The sequence below is a fragment of the Antennarius striatus genome, chromosome 2 (assembly GCF_040054535.1).
Source record: "Antennarius striatus isolate MH-2024 chromosome 2, ASM4005453v1, whole genome shotgun sequence".
In the NCBI taxonomy this organism is placed as follows: Eukaryota; Metazoa; Chordata; class Actinopteri; order Lophiiformes; family Antennariidae; genus Antennarius; species Antennarius striatus.
Genome location: NC_090777.1, coordinates 27,508,945 through 27,536,874, shown reverse-complemented (window position 1 = coordinate 27,536,874; position 27,930 = coordinate 27,508,945). Strand labels below are relative to the sequence as shown.

The following is a 27,930-nucleotide window of genomic DNA, read 5'->3' as shown; positions in this document are numbered from 1 at the left end:
TTTAAAAATAACCCGGGGGTATTTGTCATTATGCTACATAGCATTTAGCTGCTAAGGAAATTGGGGTCGGTCAATTCTTATAAATAAGCTTAACAAAGTCAAACTTAACCACAGTTTCATGGACCCGTTAAACACCCTGTGACATTTGAATTAGTGAACCAACCCTGAGCTTAAACCTAGGTGAATACTTAACTTGCAATGGAGCTGCAATTAGACCTTTAAAGGACAAAATGACTTATTGATTTTTTTTTTTAAAGAAAGTAATCAGAAGATCCATTTATCCATTTCCTTTAGACACGTACCCTGTGCAGGGTTGCAGTAGAGCTGGAGGCTGTCCAAGCCGACATTGGGCTATAGGCGGAGATGCTCCCTGGAAAGTTCACCAATTCAGCACAGGGAGGAACCAAACATGAAAACAACCACACTCCCTCACATTCACAAATTTGGCCAAGTCACCTAAAGTGCTTGTTTTTTGGATTATGAGAGGAAGATGGAAGGAACCCACACTTGCAGAAAGCAAACAGAGAAAGACCCGGGGTATGGATCGAAATCTAGAGCTTGCTTGAGAAAATAGTGCCAACTACATAGTCTATGAATGTTTGCAGCAATTATGTATGGACAAATCAAAAGCAAATTACATCATATTAGTTAATTATCTTAGCTGACAAGGCTAATACTTGTTTATCGATATTGAAACTACCGACAGAGAATCTGACGAGACGCTATTTGCTCAGAAGTTGCAGTGCGGATGATGAAATCCACCATCACAAGAAAAACATCATTCGACTTGTTTATTAACCACAAGGAAGAGAAAGTAAATCAATTGACCGTAGTTATTCCCCCCCGCCCCCCACTGGCCTCTGAATACAAATGTTAATGAAAAAAAATAAAATAAAAAGTAACACACAGAGAATGTTTTGCCTTGTTTCTTGAAAATGTTGGGCTCACCTGGTGCTGAGGGGTTGGATGTGGATGGTGCTGAGCTCCTGCAAGCCTTGTTGGTGTGTGTGCATGTGTGTCAAAGACTGGATGTGTGCTGGAGCACTGGCGTTTGGTAGAGGGGTGTGATGCTTCTTGCTCCGGCGGGTGCAGCAGGTGCCCGTCATGCCATCTTGGCTTGAGAGGGAGGGGCTTCGGGATGGGTAGTTGTGCAGCCCCGCCTCCAGGTAGCTCTGCTGGTAATACTGTTCATCCACAAACTCGTGGTTCTGCAAACATAGATAAAGAGAGAGAGATTTTTTGATGTTTAAAAATCATGTTTATTCATAAAAGCCAAATTTTAATCACATTGACACAAAATCCAAAAGAGATTTAAGCCGCAAAAAACAAAAAACAAACAGTGGTAATATAGAAAGAGAGAGAAAGAGAGAGAGTCACAAAAAAAAAAGATGTGACAACATTTCTATTCATGACCCTGTAGTATACACGGCTTGATAGAGTTATTTTCTGTTTCATAGGTCAGTAATTCCACTGAGAATGTGTGTGTGTGTGTACAGGCACGCCAAAAATATCTTTAGGGTGATGGAGCTTGGTTCCAAATAATAGTTTTCCATACTCAGTGCCTTAATCAAGGCTTGGACTTTAACAATGGATCACATAACTGCTCGAGCATGAAAAGGTTCCAAAGTAGCCTTAAGTTGATTTACTTTACTGTTTGGGTTGACTGCTCTCATCGGCATTGTTTTCAGCCACAGCAGTCACAACTTTGTGTTAAAAAGGCTCCAAAAAAACCCACAGACACAAAACAAACAGAGGTGGGTTGATGTCTATCTGGTGATCATAGCGGCACATTTGTCTGATTAAGAGCCAGATATTTCCATAAGGAGTTGTTGGAGCTTGAAACGGAGCTGAAAAGATAATGAACGCTGAACTCAAATCTGGCAGAAAGACAAAGACCCCACCTGAATGAATATTAGTCTACTGCTGTCTGTGTTAGCAGACAGCTGGTTGCTAACATGTTTATTATGTATGGTTCATTTTCGCAATTTATTCACATCAATATGAAAAGTGAGAGTTTGTGTGTGTTCATACTGTATGCGTCATCACATATTATATTTACGTTTTCTGATCTGATCTCAGTCACTGCATCTGGATCACAGATAAACAGGTTATCATAAGGAAAATGCAACGTGTTGAATTGAATCAGGTTTTATTGGGATGCACTTTCCCATTCATATAAAGATGCCGCAGCTTTATATTAAGCTTGGTTCTGTTATCTTCATGCAATGAGCCGCAGATAGAGATAAATGTCCGGGAGTCTGCAAAGCAAATGAAAATTTTAACTTCTGCAAAATAAATGTTCTTTTTGTCTTGTTCTGGAAGATTATTCAAATGGTGTGTGTTTAATGCTTTGATTTACTACTGAAATTATGTGTTGTATGTGTGTGTGTGTGTGTGTGTGTGTGTGTGTGTGTGATTGTGTGTGTGTGTGTTTGCATGCACTTACAGTGGTCTTCTCCAAACAGTGCAGTAGGTGGTGGTGCTGACTCTCTAATAGAGAGGTAGACTTGCTTAACCGCTGCTCCTCCTCTGTGGAACTCTGTACCACATGCACACGCACGCACGCACGCACGCACGCACACACACACGCACTATGAATGAGTGTACTGCAACTTTGTCTTTCACAAATACACTAATCTGATGTTGGAGGTGAACGGCCGGCTGCTGTCTCTGTACCTGATCTGAAAGGTTCATCTTGTATGGAAGTTTCTTAAGTTGGAGGAGGAGACAAGAGGAGGACAGACAGGTACAGTTTTACTTGTGTTCATAAGACAGCACTAAGAACAGACACAGATCTGGCCAGGAGTCATGCCAGTCAGACACGGGGCCACATTAGTATTCTGGCCCCGAGGCATGTCTTTTAACGTCAGTGGAGCCAGAGCATTGATCTGTGCTGGAAAGGAGATTTCTAGTACAGCTCAGTCCTAATGGCTAATACAGCGTATACAATTCAAATAAAAATTTACATCGTGACATTTTGCTTCCATCTGTTATTGCAAAGGGCGGCTGCAGGACCATTCTTTAATGATTTGTTTTCCATATATCCTTTTGTTTTTCATGTGCCGTGTGTATCCATGCATGAAACAAGCTGGTGTTTTTGGATATAAAGCTCATTTCTGAGGTGATTCAGAGAAAAACTGGACTACTGGGTAGTCTTGTGGATCCTCTGAGTAAATAAACAAGTAAAAACAACATAAATAGCACTGGACTGTAAAAAAAATGAGCAGTTCATTTGCTTATATTTGTGCATATGGTTATTAGATCCATAAATCATTTGACTATCGTGTTTAATGACTGTGAGAATATATCATCTTTATTGTATACGCATACAAGAACTTTAGTATAGCTTTTATTACCACCAGCTCGCTCTATATGCATTCTATTTCTCAGGTAATATTTGAAATAGATGCACGATTAATTTTAGATTTTTAAGTTTTTAATTTTAATATTCATATGCATCCAAGCAGAGTTTTGGGAAGAGCCAGTACTCAGATTTCATTCTTTATAGCTGCATCACTGCCGTAAATGTTGGCCGTAAGAGCCGTATTGAGCCTGGGAAAATGTCTCGTTAGTATAGTGCGGAGTGTCATCATTGATCTTGTCAGAGGTAAAGCAATGTTTCACATATATAGACTTGCAGCGGGTTGCGTCAGTCTCGGACGGTAGAATCTGTATTTGAACTGTTTATAAAAACAAAGCAAGAATACCCCCCCCCCCCCACTGCATTGATTCTGCATGGTCCACAGCATCACCAACAGGGAAGTAAAATGCCATGTTTGGAAGATTTACAGTAGCAGCTTCTTTGGTGGTTTATAAAGCAGCTTGTTTTGCTGAGAGGGTAAATTCCTGCACTGATGACTGGGTTTGTCGTCGCCGGCTCTGCTCACCTGTGTTCCTGCTGCTGATCAGTACCTGACACGGTGTTAATAAAACACAGGTGTTTAGGGTGAGTTATTTCCGTTTCTCTCCATACAGGAGGCAGGAAGGCCGTATCAGCAGTCTGTCTGGAGGCAGCTAAAAGCTCATCACCCAGGTGGCCACCGTATTCTACAGAGGCTTAAGAAGGTTGATCTGCAGCGCCGCAAAACGTACCGTGCAAGCACGTGTTTGGATAAATGGCTGAATTGGAATTTTATTTAAAGTAGGTGTAATTAACCATTTATTGACCAGACATGTAAAAGTGACACACACCTTTGGACAGCAGGTCCGGTTGCCATTACCAGACACTTTGAATGCTGCAACACCAAATTTATATGATAAATTTTATCTTTGCGAATACCAGTGCTGCTGCTTTGGCACAAAATAGAAAACAATTTAAAAAAGTTCTCCTGTGGAGATTGTTTTGAGAAATAGCGTCCAACTTATTTTTATGAAAATGTTTTTACTAAAGTGGTGAAATGACTGAAACAAGAGCACACCGATGACAAATTAAAATATATCACCTAAATGTTTGGTCAATATCTTCCTGATGTTTCTATCTCGCACATCGATGCATCTTCAAATCAACATATTACACCAGTGATTGATTTTACATTAAAAAACGATACAAGGTAGCACAGACATAACTTATTCTGTACCCCTGAAAAGTATAAAGTTTGGTACCACACCTTCCAGAGAGCTACAGAGACACATAAAGAGAGAGAGAGAGGTGGGGGGGGGGGCAGGCACATGTTTTTATTTTTGTGCTGAGTCAGCCCCCAAGCCAGTATAGCGCTTGTGAGCTGCAACACTTTAGAGAAGAGAGGAACATCCTTGAGTTGTGTTTACATTTCCCGCTGCATCGCCTGAAGCCTGTTCTTCGGCCGGGCAGCTGGGCTCAGAGATGTGCGCATTAGAGGAGCATTAAAGCAATGAGATCACAGTTTGCTGCTTTGATGGGATACTGAGTGAATTCTAGGAACGGATCATTTAAGGAAGGACAAGGAAGGCCAACGGTTTGAATCCTCAGAACTGTTTTTTTCCAAGGGGGAAGCAGAGGTCAGGTTCTCTGCGTGGTGACTTCAACAAACACCAACATAAAAACCTGAACGTGTCACACGCTGTCGGATTGTCTGAAGGAGGATAACACAAAAGTGAAGAATTGGAGTGTCTGTGCTTGAGAGGTTGGTCTTACTGTAAACTCCAGAGCTTCATTGAACAGGCCGTTGCGCTTGCTGTGAAGAAAGGCACTGGAGCTTCCAGTCTTGGATATTCGGATTCTGGCCAGGCGGGCTTTCTACAAAGAGTAAGAGATCACAGAAGTCAAAGTTAGTCAGTGTCGAACCACATCCTCGGTCAGAATGATCGGGTATCATCCTGACACATCCCACTGATTTGAGATACAGCACTTTCATAGGGTTGATATTGTAGTTGAGATCTTAAAGATCAAATCAAACTTGTGCTACTAAAGCATTCACTCTGATCTTCCGTGATAAATTCACTCTGATCTCCTGTGGTAGTTATGCATGATTCAGGGAGACTACTCGATAACACATTCCTTGGGTTGGAAATTAGTTGAGAGGCAGCTAAGAATAAATCCTGTATGAGTCAAACAGCTCACTCTCATTCTGTCTTTGAACTACTGTGCAAAATAATAGCATAATAAATCAAAAGGTTTGTCCAGAGTCATGCTTTAAGTAATTAGTGTTGTGTTTAAAAGCATCTTCAGTCATCGAACCTGCACTGCAGAGTTACTGCACTGTCCAGTTCCTTTTTTTTCTTTCTGCCTCTCTTTCTCTCAAACTGTCAAATCTCCCTTGTGAGGAAGTCAGCAAAAGAGATGAACGACAAGAAGAAAAGGAATGCGAAGAAGAACACTCTGGTCCCTTGGAGGGCATCCTTTATACATCAGTGGCTTTGACAAAGTGAAAGGAATCTATGCCAACACCCTGGATTTTGCACAAGAAGTAAACACAGTTTCTCTAGCTTGTGTGAAAACATGAGTACAAATGAGTATCTTTACATAGATTGTGAATGCTTCTCTATCAATAATATCTAGGTAACCAAAGAGATTTTTCAGAATAGCACGGTGCGCATAGTCTGTCACTCAATCTGGTATTAAAAAAAAAAAATCAAAGTAAGGAGTGTGGTGTCAGGATGGTGGCGCAACAAATTGTGTGTTTCCGTTGCTCTGCTTTCTGCATTTTAAAACAGAATGATGGATTCATTGAAAAGGAACCCGTAGGAAAAATGTAACGTGAGCTGTGTAACTGATGAGCAAGACAGAAAGCTCGTTTAGTAGGGGGGGCCATGCACTGCTGGGGGGTTAATTGACTGTGCGGATATGTGTTTGCATATCTCCATGTGCGCTTATATGCATGTATGCCTCATCTTCATATCTGAATTTCCATACATATACGAGTCTTATTGAGAGGAGGAAACACCTTGCTCAGTGAGAGTATGGTAATATATGGTAATTCAAGCACATTCCCTCACTTAAGTTTCATTTAAAACATGGTAATGTTTGTTGACCTGCAGATAGCTCCCGCTGTGATTCGGTAACCTAGAGAGAAGCAGAGGAAGATAAACAGGTGCATGCCAACCAATCAATAGCATATGCAGCAAAAAACGCCCACTTTCTTGAAAGTCCACCATTTCTTTGCAGACTTATGTATGTTTTTTGCTGGCACAGCATTCCAACAGACCTTCGGGATAACTGCTCTTTATGTTCTGGCATGGGGGCTCAACCAATGGAATTGTATCTCAGGTGTCACCATGCAAACGGGAGCCTGCAATTGTGGAAGTGGTTGCCAGGCAGCACGGGATAATGGAAGGGATGTTAAGAACATGTCTTGCAAGATTGAATCTACCTCTCTAGTCCTATGATAGATTTCTGGGGGCCTTTGGGATCCTGTGCTTTCAAGCAGAGCCATGGTTGCGACAGAACAACACCGATTTGTTGCTGAGGCATCATGGAGAGAACACAGGAGTGTAAGGAAACCGTGAACACAAAGCTTCCATTAGCACCTTTGTGTATACACAGAATACCATGTGGGAGGTTACATGCCCAAAAAAAGGTGCAAGATCTGGTCCATGTTTCTCCTAAAAGGGACACACATAGTCACATATTCTCACATGGACTAGACATGGACACACAAACACACACAGAATATGTACTTACATTAGAAAGTAAAATAACATTAAATTTATTAGTCATGAAACTGTATTTACATTTGAAAAGATTACAAATTAGATCATAGGATCACAATAAACCCATTTGATATGCGATGCGTTGGTCAAATATTAACTATCATTTAATGCAAAATTTTGACACTTGTCACCATTTATCAACAAATTCCATATGCTTCACGTGATGAAGTGTTTGATAGTGAAAAATAATGTTAAAAAATATTTTTTTAAAAACATATTGTTAATAGTTTTTATTGACTAAAAGGGGAGTATCCTTCTCGCCTCAGTGACTGGAGGGGGGCGTCTATCTGATTGACAACAGCTGGCAAGCGAAGCGCTGGCACAGGCGGAGCCAAAACAAACAAATTCAGGCTATGGCGTACGAGCAACGGGCACACCGGTTGTTGTTGGCAGTGCTATTGAAGAGTGAAGACAAGTCTAGCATTTAAATAGTGTGTGTGTGTGTGTGCGTGTGTGTGTGTGTGTGTGTGTGTGTGTGTGTGTGTGTGTGTGTGTGTGTGTGAGGTGTTATTTGTAGGTATATTTGGTGTTTACATATTCAATGTGCTGGTCTGCAAACTAAAATTAGTGTTGCATGTTTCTTATTTGGTGAAATGGATGCAGAAGAAACTGCGTGTTTATTTTTCAGTTGAATAAAAAAGGGGATTTTTATCCGGAATATTCATTTGCATCTCTGTTAAGAAGCACAAACAAAACCCATTATTAATGGCACAGAAATAGCACAGATAATCCACAATAATATAGATGCTCATGAACAGAGATCATATGCTTTAGAGGGGATATGGAAACTGTACAATTTTTGGGGTAACAACAGGAATTTTCCAAAATAGACAAAGAAATAATGCTTATTAATGTAACCAGATGAAACTAAACTATGGACTGAACCTCAGGCGTTTCTTAAGGACATAATGCCCCTGTTGGCCTGAATGTTTCTGCTATAAACCAAGACAAAATTGCAGCATAGCGGTAGCTCAGGAAGGCCATGGAGTCAAGCAGTCTCCGCTGTCGCTCAAAGCTGCACAAGTCGATAGTAACTGAACCAAAAATTAACTCACAGTTGATAACTCTGATTGTTTTCTATGCATCCAACTGGCAAATTTAATCCAGGTTTGTTAGCTAAACTGCCCCTTTGCTTCCTCTGAACGCTGTTTGGTCGCCACCTCCGCCCTAGAACGACTTTTTCATGATGTGTCTGACTAATCGATTTCTTTTGTAGTCATTGATGCTTCTTCTTTCTGACTGGGGGTCTCTGCAGGCTGCTGCCCCTGGTTGAACCTTTCCATGAAGGCTTATCTAAGACCACTAACGTGTGCTTTTCAAGCTTTATAGGCACATGGAAAAAGCATGAAGGTCCCAAAACAGACTCATGCCATCAAATATAAGTTAATGCAAAGATAACAGGAAACATTAAACTTTACTTTTGTTTGACTAAAGTGTTCCCAGCTGAAATGAAGTTATTGTGCTGGGCTCTAAACATTGTGTACTTTATGTATTGTATGGCTACACCGGACACCGTTAAACACTTTAGCACCAGTGTAAGGGAACCTGGGAGTCATCCTTGATCAGAAAATGTCCTTTAATGCTCACATAAAACTAATTTCCGGTGCTGCTTTCTTTCATCTGAGGGACATTGCAGAAATCCAAAACGTCGTATCTCCAAAGGATGTGGAAAATGTAGCCGGTGTTTTCATTACTTCCAGTCTGAATATTGCAATTGTCTACAATCAGACGGACCCAATAGTCTCTTAAGACTCTATACCTCTACCATGGCGGAATGTGTACTAACAAGAACTAGTGATATAAGAGATAATAATTGTCTTGTATTAATATCTCAGCACACGCTCCCTGTAAAATCCAGAAAGCAATTTAACATCCTCACGTACAAAGCCTTCATTAATCAGCCACCATCATATCTTAAAGAGCTCACACTGCCCTATTACCACTTGAAAATTACACAATCTGGATGCAGGGTTATTTGGGGTTCCTAGGATCACCAACAGTAGAAAAGAACAAAAGCCTTCAATTATCAATCACTTCTTTCCTGGAACTATCTTTCAGTCTGGGTACGGGAGGCAGACACCCTCACTACGTGCAAAAGTAGGATTAAAACCTTCACCTTAAATAGCTGCTTTTATATATGTTGACATTTCTGCCACAAGGATATAAATCAGCCTGTAGCGCGTTGCTTTATAATACACATGCCCACACTGACAAAAATAAAACAGTGGCGCACACAGAAACCTCCTGCTGTCCTCTCATCCTTGAGAGAAATTTGTGAAACAACTGATTGGAAAATCCATCTGGGGTGCCGGAGAGGGCAGGACAATCACAAGACCTGATTGATTGGAAATCAAGTCCTCTGACACCTCTGGTGCACCGACACGTGCCTCTGAAGCAAAAGAAACTAAAACCACTGAGATAAATTTTTTTATTAAGCCTGTAAGGCCTTCTCTCTTTAGAGAAAGACTTCACTGCTCTGTAAACTGCTCATGTTTAAGATGTTTTTGAAAAAAGGTCATAATTCATAGCAGGACTTCTGACCCATCTCAGTGAAGTCCCCAATCAACATCCCTCCATCTCTCTCTTTTTTTTTTTTGGCCTGCCTTGTTGCAAAGTGCAGACGACTTTATTGATTGTCTAGAAGGACAAAACACTCTCAGCCAGAAGACGTCTCCACCTTTTGACTTCAACCTTCTGAGGGAGGTCTAAAAACAATAGAGAGATGATTTAGAGCATGGGTGGGAGACCAAGAGGGAGTGGGGGGGATGCACTTGACTTGAGGACTTGTTTTATTTTGTTTTTGTCATGTAAGCTCAGCGCCAGCGCTGTACTCATGACCACAACTGACAGTAATTCAAGTATGTGGATAACAAACTGGTCGAACCACAGAATGATTTATGGTTCAAGTGGGAAATGGACAATGCAATAAGGAGAGAGTTTTAACAGGGGGGTGGAACCAGAATGGGAAACGGAGACTGATATAGAATCTGCTGTTCTAGACCTGAGTGGTTAGCATTCAGTGCTATTTAATAAAACCAGTGGTCTGGAAATTAACCAGAAGGATTTGTGATTTTTTTCATATCAGACACTATTAAAAGTTGAGGATGCTCTTTTCCTTTTAAAAATCATTGGATTGATTAGATGAGGATGTCATTATTCAAGTTGAAAATTCTCATGTCAGAAAGATGCTCTGTTTCTAACATTAAACCAAAACTGATAAACAGAAAGAGGCAAAGTGCTGCAGGGCTGCGGGTAGCAGGTGGTCAAGCGGAGGTGATGTCACGCACATAGGGGATAGAACATTGTGCAGCAGGTTAGGTTACACTGTCAGAAAACATAATGGAGAATGTTTTATTGACATCCACTAAGGCCCCGAGGCAGCAGCTGTTGGAGAATATTATGATAAAATAAATCACAAACTACGAGAGCCTGTGTGAAATTAATATTAACATGGTGAACACTTATCATTTTGCGTAGAGTTGTATATTTTTCATGTAAGTCAATTTCAGGTCATATTTTAACTTTACATTCATTCAAATGAAACCATTATTATTCTCCTGATGTCAAAAGAAAAAAAAGAAAAACTCTATAAATATGTGATTCTTACAAAAGGTCTTAACCAACTTGGAATTTAATTTCTACCTGAAAGAAAAATCCAAGTATGAAGAAAACTAGATCTGTTTGCAAACTGAGGCAAATAGATTATCCTTGGGTCCTTTTCATGCAATTTACATGTAGATGTAAATTTCTAAGTATGTGAGTAACATGGATTATTTGCATTTACCTTTCACTCAAACACATTTATGTGTTGTTTAAAAAGATCTCTGGGCTTTTTGTTCACAACAACCAGAAAAACAGATCCAGGAGAATACGGCACGCACATTCTAAAATTAAGCTAAGGTAAATTCTCGCCTCCCCACGTCTTTTTTCCTGTATTACTTTCCGTTTGTGCTCATTCATCTCCATCATGTCGTCTTTAAAGCAAACCACTCAGAATATTTCATTAGACTTACCTGGGAATTTTAATCACTTTCATGTAAATAAGTTCTGATCGGTGCGGGGCTTATATGTTTTACCCGTGTTTGCGTGGGTTCTTTCTGGGTTCTCTGGCTTCCTCCCACCTCAGAAACATGTACTTCAGGTGAATTAGCCGGTCCCAAATTGTCCACAGGTCTGAGTGTGTTTCCCTGCCTTTTGCCCCAAGTCCGTTGGGATTTGCTCCATCAACCTCCCGACCCACAATAGTAGAAGTGGTTAATGAAAATGAATGAATGAATGAAGTTCTAACCTGTGAAATATGGAGTCTTCTCACTTGACAAAATCTACAGGTAAAAAAACGGAAAAGACAATGATCACTTCACCTCTGTTGGTTGCTGCTTGTCTCCTACTGGTTTGTGTTTCAAATGCCAGGGCATTGGGCCAGATACTATTCCTAATACTATTAACATGCAGTAATGCACCATGCTCCCCCATTCATCTTGTGATATCCTTTTTAATATTACAACACGTCCCTGCTCGCTATCCCTTCACTCAGGCATTCAGATATTCTGTCACACCTTATCTCACTGGTTGAGGTTTGTCTGAAATAAGCAGCTGTTTTTATTTGTCTTACATCCTCCTGGCCTCATGGCTTCGAGCCGGTCATGACAACAAAGGGAATGGCTTAACGCCCCTTTACAAAGAGACTGCGTGATAGAGTCTGAACAAAAATGCAGTTTTGTTCTCACCACTCCAATGAATGATGGCTTAACACTGCTCCACTAGCTGTAATAAATAGCTCAGCAGCGTCTGGTAAAAAAAAAAAAAAAAAAAAAGGCATGATGTATAACGATGTTTTGTAAAAAATGAAATAGCAACAATCATTTACTTTTACATGGCAGCAGATCTCGACCTCTGCTCAAAGTTTAAATAAAGCAGTCGCTCCAACTGGGTTTTTAGCTTGATCTTCTTTTTCCTTGAGTGGACTGCTTCCCACACCTACCTGCATTCTGTGGTTGTGAATCACACACATAATATATAGTCAAATCCTTACCAGCTCACCCATTTATATGTACTGTAAGTTGATATGATGCTCTTACAACCTCCACTGCCAGCTCAGAGGCAAAACTACAGTCCAACTTTAACCATATTGTGTAAAAAAAGACTCAAAACTCAGTATTGTACAGCAAATTCACCAGAGGGATGCTGAATAGAGAAATTATGTTTGTTTCTCTGCTTTGCATTCCTTCTATGCCACACATCAACTGGTGGCATCCTCATGTATCTTTCCTTTGTGCATTGAGATAGATCAGGGGGTGTCTGTCTACCACCACCCAGATGGATAACTAATTGTAATGGGAGCACAGAACAGCCAACAATTAGAGCCGAATGAAGATGGATGTGAACAGGGTTAAGGAGGGAGGGAAAAGGCATGTTGGGAAAGAAAAAGGGACAAGAGGAATGACTATAAATGCTGAACTTCCTCTCCTCAATGAGTCTTTCTTTCGTCTCTCTTGTCCGGTGTCCCATCATAGTTTAAGCACTGCGAGAGCTAATCCTAACCAGCTATCCCATTTTACTCTCAGTTAAACATACTTATTACAGGAAATAGCCTGAAGAAGAAATGGAATTTCCGTGAAATATACCCACGTGAAGGTAATAAATGCAGAACGAATGCCGATTGGTAGTGGTAAATAACCAGTTACGCTTGCTAAATGGTCGGCTTAATGATTGCAAGGTCATATGTCATTAAGGTTATGGAGCATTAAAGAACACTTGATGCTATGTAGACAGTGCTAATGGGGTACTGAAGGATGTGGTATGCTTGGCTAAGTCATGGCTTGAGCGAGGCATTAAGGATCACAGTTGTCATTTGAATGAGTGACCATGTGATGGTAATGGTCCTGTCACAGACTCTGATCTTTTATTGTGTGAGAAACTGCCAACCTAGAGTCAAACATTAAATTAATGTGATGTAACACAGAATGGGCGAACGTTCGTCAGCAACAGCTGTTATAAAAAGGTAATTAATTTATTACCGTTGCTACAAATTATACCCCATTAAGTGGCTTTGTGGCTTTATGGGGCTGTACTTTAAGCGATCATTCATAATTCATCTTCACAAGGGACAGATTACGAAGAATTTGATATTAATGCAAATTTATAGAGATCTGCTCATCAAAATTGCTTCATTGTTTTCAAAAACATTATTTTTAAACTCAAATGAGGTGACCTATTAGGTATAAGTTCTTTGCATGACGTGTTCAGCTGCAACTAATGTCATCTTTTTATTTATTAATGTCTAATTAATGAGATTGTCTTGCAAATAGTTGATTAATCCAAAAATTCATTATTAAAAATATACATTTTGTAAGTTAAGTAACAAAGCCAATTAATTTATCAAAGTAGAAATAAAAAACTTCACTGACTTATATAAACTATCTATTTAAGCATCTGATTTCCATATATGAGGTTAATTAAATAGACCTTTGTTAGATACTCAATCAAAACATATTGGACCATATATTTAATAGGGATTGCTGTGACACATACATTAAATTAATTCCAGTAGGTAGCCATAACTGGAAAATCCATATTTTTATTTAACGTGACTTGAAACTTAAAGTAGTTTTAATTAATTTAATCACTGGACTATACAGGCTCATTAAGACAATCTAAGGCAAATTTAAATATTTCTATCCTTACTTTGGTTGTGTGAAAACATATTTGTATGAATTATTATTTCATTAAGTCGATTATTCTAATCTGGTTTCTAAAGTCTAAATGGTCATTAAAGTAAACTGAAAATTGAAAAATGCTTCTTTGCTGCTGTTATCACTCAGCTACCATCACCGATTTATTTTCACTGCCACATTTTGTGTTCTTAGAGATTGTCATATGAAACTACATTTGTCAAACTGTTCTTTATCATCTCATCTGTGAGTTTGTATCTCTGGTCCTGAGCCTCACTCTGCTGTACAGAGTGAGGCGTATATCGGATGAGTGCTTCTCAAGCTATTTGGATGACATGCAGATGCGGAGACGAGACTGAGATCTCTCGTTTCACAGTTAGCGATTAACATAGTGGGTAACCTTTGCTGATTAGCACTAAATACAAATTACAGCTGAGGCTAATGGGAATGTCATTAAGTCTGAAGGGGTTCAGTAGCAAAAAGTATCTCTGACCTGGTGATGGATTTAATGACACATCAGGAAATCAAGATATTTTTGTGGCTCAATCTAAGAATAAGAATAAGAATAATAGATTGTGACAAAATCTGCATCAAACTGAACGACAATTCATCCAGTATTGTGTAGGATATTTCACTTAAATGTGGGGTCATAACATAATCCTGCAATGAATATCTGTAAAATATTCCAGGCCATTAGGTGGTAATTCAGTCTGGAAAAGGTGCTGGACCATTATGGTAATCCATAAAGACCCAACATGTCTAAAATAAGACAAGAAAAGACTTGTCAGCTAACGACTAGTTTGGATATAAAAACACATAATTTCCACAGCATCCACCAAGAAAGCCACCACAATATGTAATTCAAGACACTCTATTGGTTGTAAGCACACAAGCTTAAATTCTAAGCAACACTTAATCCTGTGGGCTAATTTAAGACGGCGATGGTAAACAGATTGCGTTGCCTAAATGCTCTAAAATATCACATTTGCAAACCTATCATCATACTTGGCGCTTAAATGCTTGATTTGTCGTAGTAATAATGCTTTCAAGGGATTAACTCACCCAGATGCAATATGGCTATGAAGGCAGTGATGAGACAGTTGAATGGTACTGCTGCGAAACAGAATAAAATCTGAGTTACAGATTTCTGTTGGACGTATGTGCTTTTGAGAAAAGTGTTGACCTGACTGGAGGTATGCAGGGGAGGGAATTAGTACTAGTTAACGATGACAGACTGTCACGCAGCACTGGTAAGTTGTTGTTGGTGTTTGGGACACTGCACAACACCGTGACTCAGTAGAAGTTACTCAGAAAGGTGGGACAGACCAAGGGCAGGGTCTAAATGACAGGCAGTATGGTGGATGCGCACACACACACACACACACACACACACACACACACACACACACACACACACACACACACACACACACACACACACACACACACACACACACACACACGCACGCGCGCACAGATGCTGACATTAATTCATGCACTTAAACAGATCCACACATGCACACCAGCAGACAGACAGACACACACACCTTCCTTCGAGCCAAGACCTCGTCTGGGTGATTGCTATTTTAGGAAAGAACACAGCATCAGGACACACATCGCCTCCAGTCCCCCCCCATCCTACAGTCGCCCCTGCCTTCCCTTCTCCCTCCTCTCCTCGCCTCCAGCCTTCCTCATCACCACTCCTCACCTCTCTTCCCTCTGCGTCAACACTATACACCTCATTGGTTCCACCCCCTGTTTTCAATCTCGATAATTTCTTGTGACCCTCATTCCACACCCCCACCCCCCTACCTGTGTGTCTATTCCACCATGTTCACTCTGCCATGCTGCACTGGAGCCTTGCTTTAAAAGAAAAGCTCCAAACTGGGCAGGACTTTGGAAAGATTTTTTAACAGCATGCACTGAGATGGATGGCAGTAATCACAGTGAGGGTGAGAAAAGGGAGGGTGAGGAGGCAGGGGGGGGTGTTGCAAGAGGCAGGGGAGCAGAAATGAGAGGAGCTGAAAAGACATAAGAAAAGGTAGTGGAAGTGGAAGAAGCCTTGTTAGGAGAAGCTCAAATGTGAGTGATAGGAATGGACTTGGTGTCAGTGTGTGCATGTCTGCCACCTCACCACAAACACACTGCTACAGTATCTATTTGAGGATAACAACAACGGTCAGGTTTGCCCTCAAACTATGATTACCAGTCCGGTTCTGTATGTGCACCAGCTGATGCTGCCAGTTTGGCTCATGGAGACACACACAACATGATTCTGTTGAAAGTCTAACAGCTGGGCTATTTACCCAAAGGAAGATAGGACAATAAAATCTTCTACAGGTTAACACAAATTTACATAATCCATCATACATTTATGGCTGGGTGCACTTTTATCGCTATTCTTGAGGATTAAATCTCCCCACAACGACAAACCACTTGCTGATATTCACTGGTTTGAAGTGATTATTTTATTCTGCAGGTTTGAAATTTGCATTTCTTATTTGTATTAAATCATTAAATCCATTGATGCTGCTGTTGTGTGTGCTATGGTGATGTTATAAGGGCATTCAGCACGCTGGGTGCTCTTGTAGGTTACAATATAAGCTAACTTCGCAAGAAAAAGCTTCACAGAACGAATATTTGAAATAAAATATTCCACCACAAAAGTGAACAGGTCTGATATATTTTTAGTTTTCTTTTAACGATGCTGTATGTGTGCATTGTAGATAATAGTATTTATGAAACAAGTTGTTGTTCGGTCTTTTCAAGTCCTTCAATCAATGGTTACATTTAAAGTTTTGTTGTTGACATTTGTGATTTTTCTTTTCAGTTTTGTTTTTACAAAATACATTCGAGCTGTGGGGAGAGTGAATGTGGAAACTGCTGAATCATGGGAAACATTGCAGTATGTTTGAAAGAACAAGATACTATGTTGAGCCTACTGTTCTGCAGAGCTTACTGTTCTGAAAATGAATTTCACACCATATTTTTTCTGTCACTCATATATAAATTTTGAAAAAGTGGGTAAGGCTGATCAGATTATATTGTGTGTGAGATCATCCATTTCTATCACACACTGATTAAGATTGTGAATGACATAATCTTTTCCATTCCAAGCATTATCCACTTCAAACCACTACGAAGAGACAAGATAATAAAGTCATCAAAACTCAATTCAAAAGAAAACATTGCATTAATGCAACACAAAATTGTTTAAAATCTTAAGTTTGTTGAGAAAATAACTTGTATTCGACCTATCAAACTATCTAACAATTACTTAAGCTTAGTTGATGGTAAAAGTTGTTCATTAAGGGATAAAATGTCTTGTTACAGTCATAACAAATTGTTTTAATATCGCTCAATAAATTAATTGTGGTTGTTGCTATCACAGGCGTGTCATTAATAAATAGTAATGATGCAATAATGGGAAAGAACATGCAGCCAAAAGCAGACTTCTAAAATGTCAGTGAGGCAACATTTATTATCTTCATTAAGATACTGAGGATTTACGTTAGAATTTTTCACATGAGACTGAAATATTGAGTCCTTGGATGCGATAATGACAACAATGTGCTTCACTTTCCTAGCTTTGGTAAAGTTAGTTTTAAAGTGGATATGGATGAAATGAACTTGACTGCGGTTCCTGAGCAGCAATCCCAACGACAACAACTAACTCAAATGCACAAACACACCCCCACAGCAGCACACCTTGACCCCTGCAGCTCAAAATGAATGACAGATCGTAGGTCAGTAGTGGAAACAGTTACTACCAAGATAAATCCCTTCACAGTGAATAGAAACTGTGGCCTTGAGTTGTATATTTCTGTATTTACTGGGCTAAAAAGACTAAGAGAGCTTAATGCAAGTGCTGAAATCCACTCACACGTGTACCCCAGCTGCCGGGCGGGGCTGTTTGATACTCTCTAAATCAAGCTTCTTGTCCTTGTTTGTCCAATTTATCAAACCTCGGCTTCAGTAAATAATTTAGTAATCAGTTGAAGATTGGGAACAAGCCATTAATATGAGTGAGATTTGTTTTTATTAGGTAATAACGTAATTAAAATGCAAATGCTCATAATCCCTTAAAATACTTGTGTGTTCAACATTTGCTGATAAGACTTTAAGTTTATTGAACTGTAAAAAATATATGATTCATAAATGAAATGCTTGAGAGATGATTTTTTTTCTTTGAAAAATCAAATAACTAAAAAGACAAAAAGAAGATGTTCACAAAACAATGTTCTCATTAATGGCTTATAGCTGATCTATAAAGCACGATGTGGTAATTTAACTATTGATAAAGCCATTACTTAGTGCTTGAAAACCCCCTTCATACAGAATGCATAATTTAGAAATTGCTAACAAGAATCCTCATATTGACAAAATGTAGCGCTCATGATGAATTTCCTTCCTTTGGGGAGGAGCGGTCTTTTGATCCCACCGGGAATTGAGCTATGCTAGAATAACCTCCCACGCTTCTCACGGTACCAACAACACAACAACAAGACCTTGTGAAGATGATACCAGCGGGTAAGAAGGACCTCTTTACAAAATTGTTCATATTTAATCAGAATGAAGGGAAATAGGAAATTCAGGCTTTACAGAATGAAATAAACAGAGAAGGTCGATTCATGTATGGTGATACTCAATTACACTTAATCACAGATTACACACACATCATCATAGGTCTCTGGGACGCCCTAATGGTTGAGGAGTCCTCTCATTTTGGAAGGAGAAATATGAGCGCTCCCCTCTGGAATGGAGGCTCGACTCTCTGGGAAGCGAAATAAAACCATATTCACCTGAACCTTCTGCGCCCGCCGCTTGTCTGCCCTCTGGTTCTGGTGATAGATGCGGCTAAAGTTGGACACGATGACAGGCACAGGCAGGGCTATTACCAGCACCCCACTCAGAGAGCAGATGGAGCCAAAGATCTTCCCTGCAATCGTTTTAGGAACCATGTCTCCATACCTGCGAGGTGACAGGGAGAAAGATAGAACACATTTAATAAAATATCTTATTATGCAGGAAATAAAATCTGTCGGCAGTTACTCAACCTTCCAGGTTTGCACAGTCAACGGGAAGATATTCACAACTGACACACACACACACACGCACACATAAAGTACAACTCGCTTTCACTTTATCGTTGCTTTCATCTTCATTTTTTTGGCTTCTCCATACTGTATGTGTCCATTCCTACTAGAATAAAGGTTGACCTGCTGACTCTAATCCAACCCTAACAATGAAAGACCCGACAAAATCTCCTCTCCTGCTGAATGGCACAGTAAAATCCACTGACTCATTCACTAGGAGCAAATATTATTAACCTTTACAGAAGAGGAAGAGGAGGACACGTGAATGCCAGACATTTCCCAAAAGTCATTTAGCCAAATTGAATCTGAAATATTTGCAAGTCAAAAGCAATCTCATCTTCAGTTCAAAGACCAACAACCCAATTACAATAACCGCATTAAATTCCCATTTTTTCCCCCCAAAGGAAGAATCAACACTGTAGAAATAAACAGTGGAAGGAAACGACGACACATGAAAAGAAATTTAGAAGCTAAAGGAGAAGAACGTAAGAAGTATAGGAAAAGCAAGTGTTATTTCTAATTGTGCTCTTTTCTTATTCATGAGTAAAAAGTGAAGGTAATTCTTTTACATTTTCCAACTGAATAAAGATTTCTACCGGTGCAACTAAAACTACCTCTGAGTCAACAAACAAACATGAAACCAAAAGCAGCAGGAAACCCTGCATTACATAATTACGTTTAAGGAGATTATGTGAGAAGGGAATATTATGAACACAAATCCTGCCTTTCAAGTGGGGTGTTTATCATGCAAAATAATCTGATCTTAAGTACTAACTCATCACACTCAAAAATGCATTTTCACTTGTCTTAAATGCAATAATTTCACACACAACGACCTCAATATGGGCAGCAGACTTGGCCCTCAGGGATTTTTATATGTTTTTTTTTTGTTGTAAATTGTTCTCACTGAGTTTTACATCACTTCTCTTGAGCTAGACAAATAAATTAGATAGTAGCTCATTCTATAAACCATATCAAACCAACCATACCAACAACACCACGTAGAAGGGAGGGTAAATAATTACTTTTGCCACGTTAACTCACACTTGACAAATACTACATTTTACTATATACGCATGAGCAAAATGTCACAGTAGATGCCAAACCTGCCATGTTATAGATCACACCTCTTTTGCTTGCTGAATAGAAGCTTAGTATTTAAAAAGATGCACTAGAGCAGCAACATTCAGTCATTAATTTGTTCGCTGTAAAAAAACAGAGATGCCATAAACAAGGAGCCTCTTGTGCTGTTGTGTAATCGCTGCATAAAAAGGGCAAATGATTGATGGACACAATCATCTACAAAGAAAATACACAATTTTTTTAAATTTGCGGTTTCACAGAAACACATAAATTGGATGTTGCAGTTGAGGCAAAGCCAGAAATTTTAAAAATAAAAATGCCAAAGATGAGGCAAATGCAGTGACGTCAAAAACTGTGGTGCAATAAACTATTAATGGGACATTGTATGAACAACAAAGGTTATGACACAGTTTTAACATTTGACATGCAGTCATATTTATTGGTTAGAGGAACATTATAAATCTATAAAGGAGTCTAAACATGAAGTGAATTAAAACCAATCTAATGGGAAAAACATAGAATTGAAAATGAGAGAGAACTGAATTTTTTTCCTACCTGTAACTTCATGTCGCTGATAAATGCTGTTAAATGAATCCCTCGTAAATTAGGATTAAATTTTCAATTTTTATGGAAACGGTTTCATAAATTTAAATTGACACTTTTTTTGGAGGATGTAGTTTGCATTGCTGTTGACTTGTATTACAATGGGTTGCGTGTATTTGGTGCGCTGTCGTTGCTCATGATGACAAGGGACAAAATATGAGATGCTCTTCAGTACAACAATATAATATAAAAACCCAACAGAACTTAAGATTGCATCCTACAACATACTGTAGGGCTACATTGCAGTTTAATCGGCCCATTATCTATTAAGTTGTTAATATTGTAGTTCAATAATAACATTTCTACAACTTCTACAGCTGTTTCTGCTTCTTATCATCTATTGTTTTATTGTGGCAAAGCCCCTGTTAATTAAATATATTTCTGTCTCATCTTATCTCTGCCTTATTTTTGTCTCTCTCTCTTTTTTTAAAAAAAAGTTTTCATATCATTCCCATTTTTAGTTTTTTTCAATTTCTGGGTCTCTTTTACGTTCCTTCAGTGCAACTGCAATGCCACAGTTACACTGCAGGGATCCGGTAGTCTGTCTCTGATTCTGACTGATGACATTCCATGTTGGCATGATTTTAGATAAGTGAGTACAAAACAAGAAAACTACTTTCCAACTTAACTTTCATCAGCGCCTGACAAATAGCCATGACCCTGATACCTGTAAAATGTCTATATCACAGTACCTTATATATTATTATGCTACTACTCTGTTATGCCTGAACATTTTCAGCTCTAATGAAATATTTAAAAACAGAAACATCCAAAAGTGTGTGCTGCTGCGTTACCCAGTGTCTTTTCCAGCAACGTGCTTCAGTGCAATCTAATGAAAAGCGTTATGATGACGTTTGTGCTGTAATGACTTCAGACAGATAGAAAGACTAAATTTTTTTAAAGTTCTCTCAACTCCTAGATATACACTGAAACATGCTTCCAACTAGCACTCATCAAATTCATTCACTTTGACGAATCACTAAGAATAAAGCTGGTTGTTATTTGAGGACTTGGGGAAACAGAACCCCAGAGGCTCTCGAGAAAATGAACGATAATCTGCTTGTTGTGCTCATCGTAGTCATTTTATAATTTAATGAAGCACTTCTGTCACAGTCAGTTAGAGATGGCAAAAATGCAAAATGGTAACGCAAACACACACACACACACACACACACACACACACACACACACACACACACACACACACACACACACACACACACACACACACACACACACACACACACACACACACACACACAAACCAAAAAATACACAAAACAACCCAATTCAGTTCAATTTTTGTGGAAGAGATGAAACAAGAGATCAAACCTCGCACTCATTAGTCACAAATTTCAAAAAACAAAAAAAACAAACTCAATATGAAGCCATTTAAGTGGAGGGTGGTTTTCCACATCAACAAAGCAAAGTACTGCCCACACAGAGAGCGACTGGTCTGCAGCCATACTGAGAGTATACTTACAGAGAACATTCATCGTCCCTTCCAAGAGCTTTAATGGACTTTCTACCCAAATTAGGCAATAACAATCCCATCAGCCGTACAGAGGCCCTATCACTGAACATTTCATCTCCTCCCTTCTTCTGAAGATGTTTCCATTAGGAGGAATGAAAAGCTAATCATATTCATCTGGAAACCTTCTTTAATGGCATCCTATCAGATTCCCTGATAGAGGCCCATTCTCTCCTAATACTACAGTCAATTTGCCACTCTCATTTAGTCAAGACGGCCTGTCTCTGATGATACCATCGCTGCAGCATGATACGTGGCACAGAGATAAGACTGGGCTGGTGCACATGAAAGAAACAGAAAGATGTGGTGTAGCGGTATAAGGGTGAGTGCATGTGTGTGTGTGTCTGTGTGTGTGCATGTGATAAGTGAGGTTGGATGTACATTCTTCCCCTCCTGCCTGGATGAGTGCTGGGGCCATTTCTAACTCTGCAAGAGATCAGCAACGATGGGGATGGAGGTATGTGCCTCAAAAAGGCAGATGAAGGATAAGCACTGAAAGATGGTAAATCAGGCGGTAGAAAGAATTTCTCAGCAGATGCAATAGGCCCAGGAGGTGTTTTTTTCTTTATTCCCATCAGCCCTCATAACCCTTCTCACATTCATAAGCACACACACACATACACACACAGCAAACAAGAAGTGTATACACGTGTATATTATATGCTCGTTTTCCAACACACAAACACACACAGGTCAGGTGTGCAGGTCAATCCTCGGTCAAGGTTTTTCACATTCCATCATAGCAGAGGCCGGGTCTCTGCGGGCCACATTAATAAAGTCTAGGAAGGATAGGAAGAGGTTTATTGAGTGGGACTGAGGATTCTTGTGAAGGTGTGTGATGGATGGAGCCATCAGATGTGGCCTGTGGGATGATAGACACACACATCTGTGATCATGGCAGGTCATGTCAAAAATACGGCTCATCCCCTCAAATATCGGCTGAGGAAACGTAAGCAGCACACGAGCATCTGGTATCAAGAGATGGCAAACACAAAGGATGATACAATTACATTACTATATGTTTGATGGAACGTAGAACTCCCATTGTTATGTTTCTGTAAAGGCACTTTACTGCACAATGAGTCACAGAGTGAGCAATTATTGTGGAATTTCGGAACCTATACTCAGGATAAGACATTTCTTTTTGAAAGAGAGAGGGAGAGAAAGAGCGAGAGGTTAGGTGTTGAGGGTTGGGTTTCTATTTACAGACCAAATCCCATGTGATTCTTCTGCAATTTTCCTCGGCTCCCTTAAGATATAGGCTAAGTGATTTTGTTTGGACCACAAGCCCTTGCAGTGGATTGACCCCTGGAGGAATGAAATCACCTACTGGAACAGGCGGTGCATTCAGTGTGGTGTGCAGGTCTGTGTGCTGACAGTAAGTTTATGACATATATGTTTGATTTGCATGTGTGTGTGTGTGTGTGTGTGTGTGTGTGTGTGTCAGTGGGATAAACACAGAGTTGCAGACTTAAGACAGGAGACTGTTTAAAACCAACCCACATGTTGAGACAATAAAACCCGACTCACAATTAACAACCTTAATCAAAAGCAGAGCCAACAGAATGGTGTGCCACGTTATAATAAAGGATATAAAGATACTCATTAAAATACATCCTTTGAAAATATTAGTCATCAATTAATATAATGAGAACATGACACAATTAAAAAAAAAAAAACAGAAGAAGAAAAAACTGTTTTGGATCACAACACATGAAGTGAATTAACTGCAAACCCTTCAGCACCACGGACAGCGACTGCATGTTCTGTCTATGGCACCAAATTTAACTAACATCAATGTGTGGACCAGTCTTAAGCTATTTATACATAATAAATGACGTTAGTAGGACCTGTCTTTTTAGGAACTCTATAGGTCATGATACAGAAATAGGGTTGGCCACAATTTATTTACACTTAACTCTGTAGTTCATTAAATCCCTAAAGGTCCTAAAGATGTAGAATTACCGTTTGTTTCCTACTGTGAGTGATGAGAAACCCATCAAACAAAGTATTTTCCACCAAGGTTAGATCAATAATAGTGACTCTAAAAGAGAGATTTATGTCTTCCTGAGTTTTAAAAATTTAATAAGGTGGCTTATTAAATGTTGTAGAGAAACGTCTAAAAAGCCAAGTTTAAACCCAAACAAGAGCATAAAACCAATGGTTTTCTAAATAAAGAAAGACACATAAAAGGATCATCTAGTCCTGCTAAAGCTATAATATAGAATATTTTTTGCAGAGATTACTAAAATATGGAACATAAAGTCATTTCACCATATTTATAAAGTCACGCTCTCAGTCAAGTTCTGCAATGAAAAATACAGGAGGTCATAAACGATGACACCTCATAAAACTATCCATAAGCGGCAGCAGAGTTCCATTTTCATTCAACCTGTCACAAGCCAACGAAGCTTCACTCTTTTGGGTTCAGTAGCGTGAAAGATTGTCTTTTCAGGCCTCTAACCCTTAACTACCCATCCATCTATTCTCTCTTCTTACATTTCATGGCCACTCACTCAGATGGAAGTAACTCAGATGACACATGGCTCTCCAGGGATGCGACAACCATCTATAATCAGGTCCACAAATGTCATTGCAGGAAAGCATCAAATAACGAGGTGGAGCCACAACAGGTGAGAGAGATAAAGAGGAAGAGAGATTAAAGGAAAAGAACAGATTAAGATTGTGATGTAGTCTGCTAATATGCAGAAGGTCACTTATAAGTGCTTTAATGTGGATTAAACCACATACAGTAGAGCTGTAATGAACTTTGGAGTCCCTCAACACAGACACCACCTATAATTGCTACTCTCATTTGTTGATCTCTACTCAGATGTGACTCAGAGAACTAATTGCTTAACCAGTTAATGTAGGTTCAATATATTCACAATTCAAATATGATCTTTTCAAACTACGTAGATGTTATCAGACAGCAAAAACCCAGAGGGCTTCCTACCATCACCAATTATGACTGACGAGTTTTCAAATGGATAACACATGAGTTTTATTTCTGGAGACCTCCGCTCACATAGTATGGAAAGAGAGTGCAGAAGACAAAATGCAATCAAGTATTTGCATAAATAAAAATATTATTACGACAATTTTTACAAATATCTACCATTTGATGTTTGTTTGATGGAAACAAACATTAAAAAAAATGTAAATAACTGTACATTAGTGTTAACTAATTACAATAAGGTCCTGGCTTTTACAAATAACTTGGGGCCAAATGCAAACCAATCTATTTACACCAAAGTTTTCTGGCTCAGTGTTGACTGTTATTGGAAATAAATGTGCAAATCAAAACATGTTCCACATTGGGATGCATAACTTAAATTGACATTATGAAGAGAGACACTTTCGTAAAACTTACAACTCCAATGTGTTTTTCATTAGTAAAATGAAAAAAACAACAACAAACAAACCACAAACCTGTAGGTTTTGTTTTCTCTATAAGGAAGACCAGACTGACCAAAATGGTAAAGACGACCTCATAACTAAGAATTACTGTAACTTTTATTTTACTGACTGAATCTAAGACGACTAAGACAACACTTCCACACAATACCCAGCCTTGCACCAATCAAACAACCCAATCATAAGCCAATGCTAATGAATACAAAAATACCCAACAAATATGAACGTTGTTTTGTCAGCAGGAATGTTATTCACTGCTGTACAGTACACGACTCGGATATGAATAAATGCTGTTTGATACCATATTAACAACCTTGTTTTCAAAGGCTGTAAAAATAAGAACCTTGGCATTGTGAGAGGTGGGAACAATGCCAACAGCTGATATTCAACGCTTTCTGTCTTACATTTACTGGCATTCACTTCCACATAATGCTTCCATTAAATGCCTCTTATCACATAGAGTAGGAAGCAGACAAAGTCATCCACCGTGTTCATTACACTGTAGGCGGGTTCATAACAGCCTAAAAGGCTTAAATTAACCATTGCATTACTGTAAGATTTACAGGTCTGCATTGATTCTGTGAAAATGCATACATTATTAAAATGCTATGGCAGCATACTTTCATATGCAGGACATAAAAACCTGCAACTACAATATTAGCATTATAATAGTTGAAATGGAACCACGGAACTGTTTCACCTTAGAAAGGTGCTTTTGTTGATCTGCTGTTGTTTGCTGCTGGAGCACTGCTGTGTGTTTTTTTCTAGAGAATGGAACAAATTACCATCGGCCCCTGACAGTAATAGAATTATTGCAACAAAATATCACTTTAGCTAGATTGCCCTGTTAAATCATATTCATAATCTTCTTTTTCATTCTCACACACACACAAAAAAAAGGACCCGAGAAAAATCCAGTTCTTTAGACTTCTAGGGTACGCTGAGAGGGAGGGATATAAGCTTTTCGTGTACATTTGTCAAATGATGAGAGGGGAGTGGGAGTAAGAAACACACAGATAAGTTGATAAAGGGAAGGGCATTACTCTCACACTGTACTGCACATGGAGAAAAGGTCATTACCATCAGTCACTTCACTACCAATTGTACACTGAATCATGCTGAGCGATAGCCACAATGTCTCCGTAACAGACACTCAATTTGCTATATTGTCACTTGAAATAGCACTAACTTGACTCTTGACTTTTCAGTTTCATATACTTTCTATTCCTCTTCACCATAATCAAAAGCGATGCTTGATTTGAAGTGTTTTCATTATGAGTAGAGCTCTGCTGTTAAGTCACCATCAATGTGTAAAAAATCAGATGGGACTTTGGCCATGATTCTATGATCTGTTATGAATTCTGCACAAATTTATTTTGATGTTTTTACTCCAGAGGTGGGTGGAAATTTCAGAATATTTTAATATTTGTCAAGCTGTCATGACAACAGCAGAATGAAGGACACAACATCCTTGCTGTTCCTACTTATATACTAATTATAAATTTGGTAAAAGGTTATTACCTTTATAGTCAGCATTGCATTCTCTTTGCCAACATATTTACAGAGCATGCAGAAATCATCCCAATACTTTACATGATGATTACATTTGCCACAGAAGTTCTTTTTTCACTTGTGTCCATTAACAAAGCAACTTAACCATATAACAGATGAAGAGAAACATTTTACCCCCAGAAATACGTGAAGGCAGCAAGAGCCCTAAAAGGTCACTGAATCTATGATCTAAAAATATCAGAAATATGAGTCCATGTTAGCTTAAACTTTGCATTCACAGCAATACAGGGCCTTAAACTTAAAGATGTGTATAATTTGCCGTTATGGACTTTGATTAATAGGCCATTAAGACACTCAATTTAGACATCATTACTTCTTCATTCCACTAGTGCTCTATCCAGGCATTAAATAGTTAATATTTAGCTTTTTTCATGCCCCAGTGACGAAAAGCAGCGAGTGAAAATTTTGAGCAGTGTGAGTATAACTGTGAAAGAAGTTTGTGACTATAATAACCAGACACCCTACTGCAAACTTTGCTCATTTGTGCCAGAGCATTTGAGTGTGGATGAGTGTGTTTACTTGTGTCTGTGTCTGTCTTTGTAATTAGTGATTACCAGGCTGCTATCAAGCGAATGCTTCAGTGAAACCACTTCCAAGAGTAACTGGGAAGTGCAAATACAATTACCAGAAGAGAGGGAGCATATCAGCATATGAATTATATCTGAGAAAGGAGCATTCCCCAAAGCTTGCACAACTGACTAATGGCGTATTACCTTATTCACACAAAATAGCAGCTCCACTTACACATTTATGCGTCTGTTGTCATGCATATCAATGTGCATATGGTAATTTTTTAATAGATGTCAATCTGTTTATATACACACACGCC

General features: G+C 39.1%; 1 protein-coding gene across 1 annotated transcript in view; it reads right to left on the bottom strand.

Annotated features, from left to right (window-relative positions):
- The window catches only part of kcnd3 (potassium voltage-gated channel, Shal-related subfamily, member 3), a 93,113-nt gene that overhangs the window by 654 nt on the left and 64,529 nt on the right, over nucleotides 1-27,930 (bottom strand). Inside the window, exons 3-7 of the mRNA XM_068337525.1 lie at nucleotides 18,602-18,770; nucleotides 5,114-5,215; nucleotides 2,677-2,709; nucleotides 2,447-2,539; nucleotides 949-1,208 (exon numbers count right to left, since the gene is read on the bottom strand). Of these exons, the coding sequence (XP_068193626.1) occupies nucleotides 949-1,208; nucleotides 2,447-2,539; nucleotides 2,677-2,709; nucleotides 5,114-5,215; nucleotides 18,602-18,770 (657 nt within the window). The remainder of the gene's footprint in view (nucleotides 1-948; nucleotides 1,209-2,446; nucleotides 2,540-2,676; nucleotides 2,710-5,113; nucleotides 5,216-18,601; nucleotides 18,771-27,930) is intronic.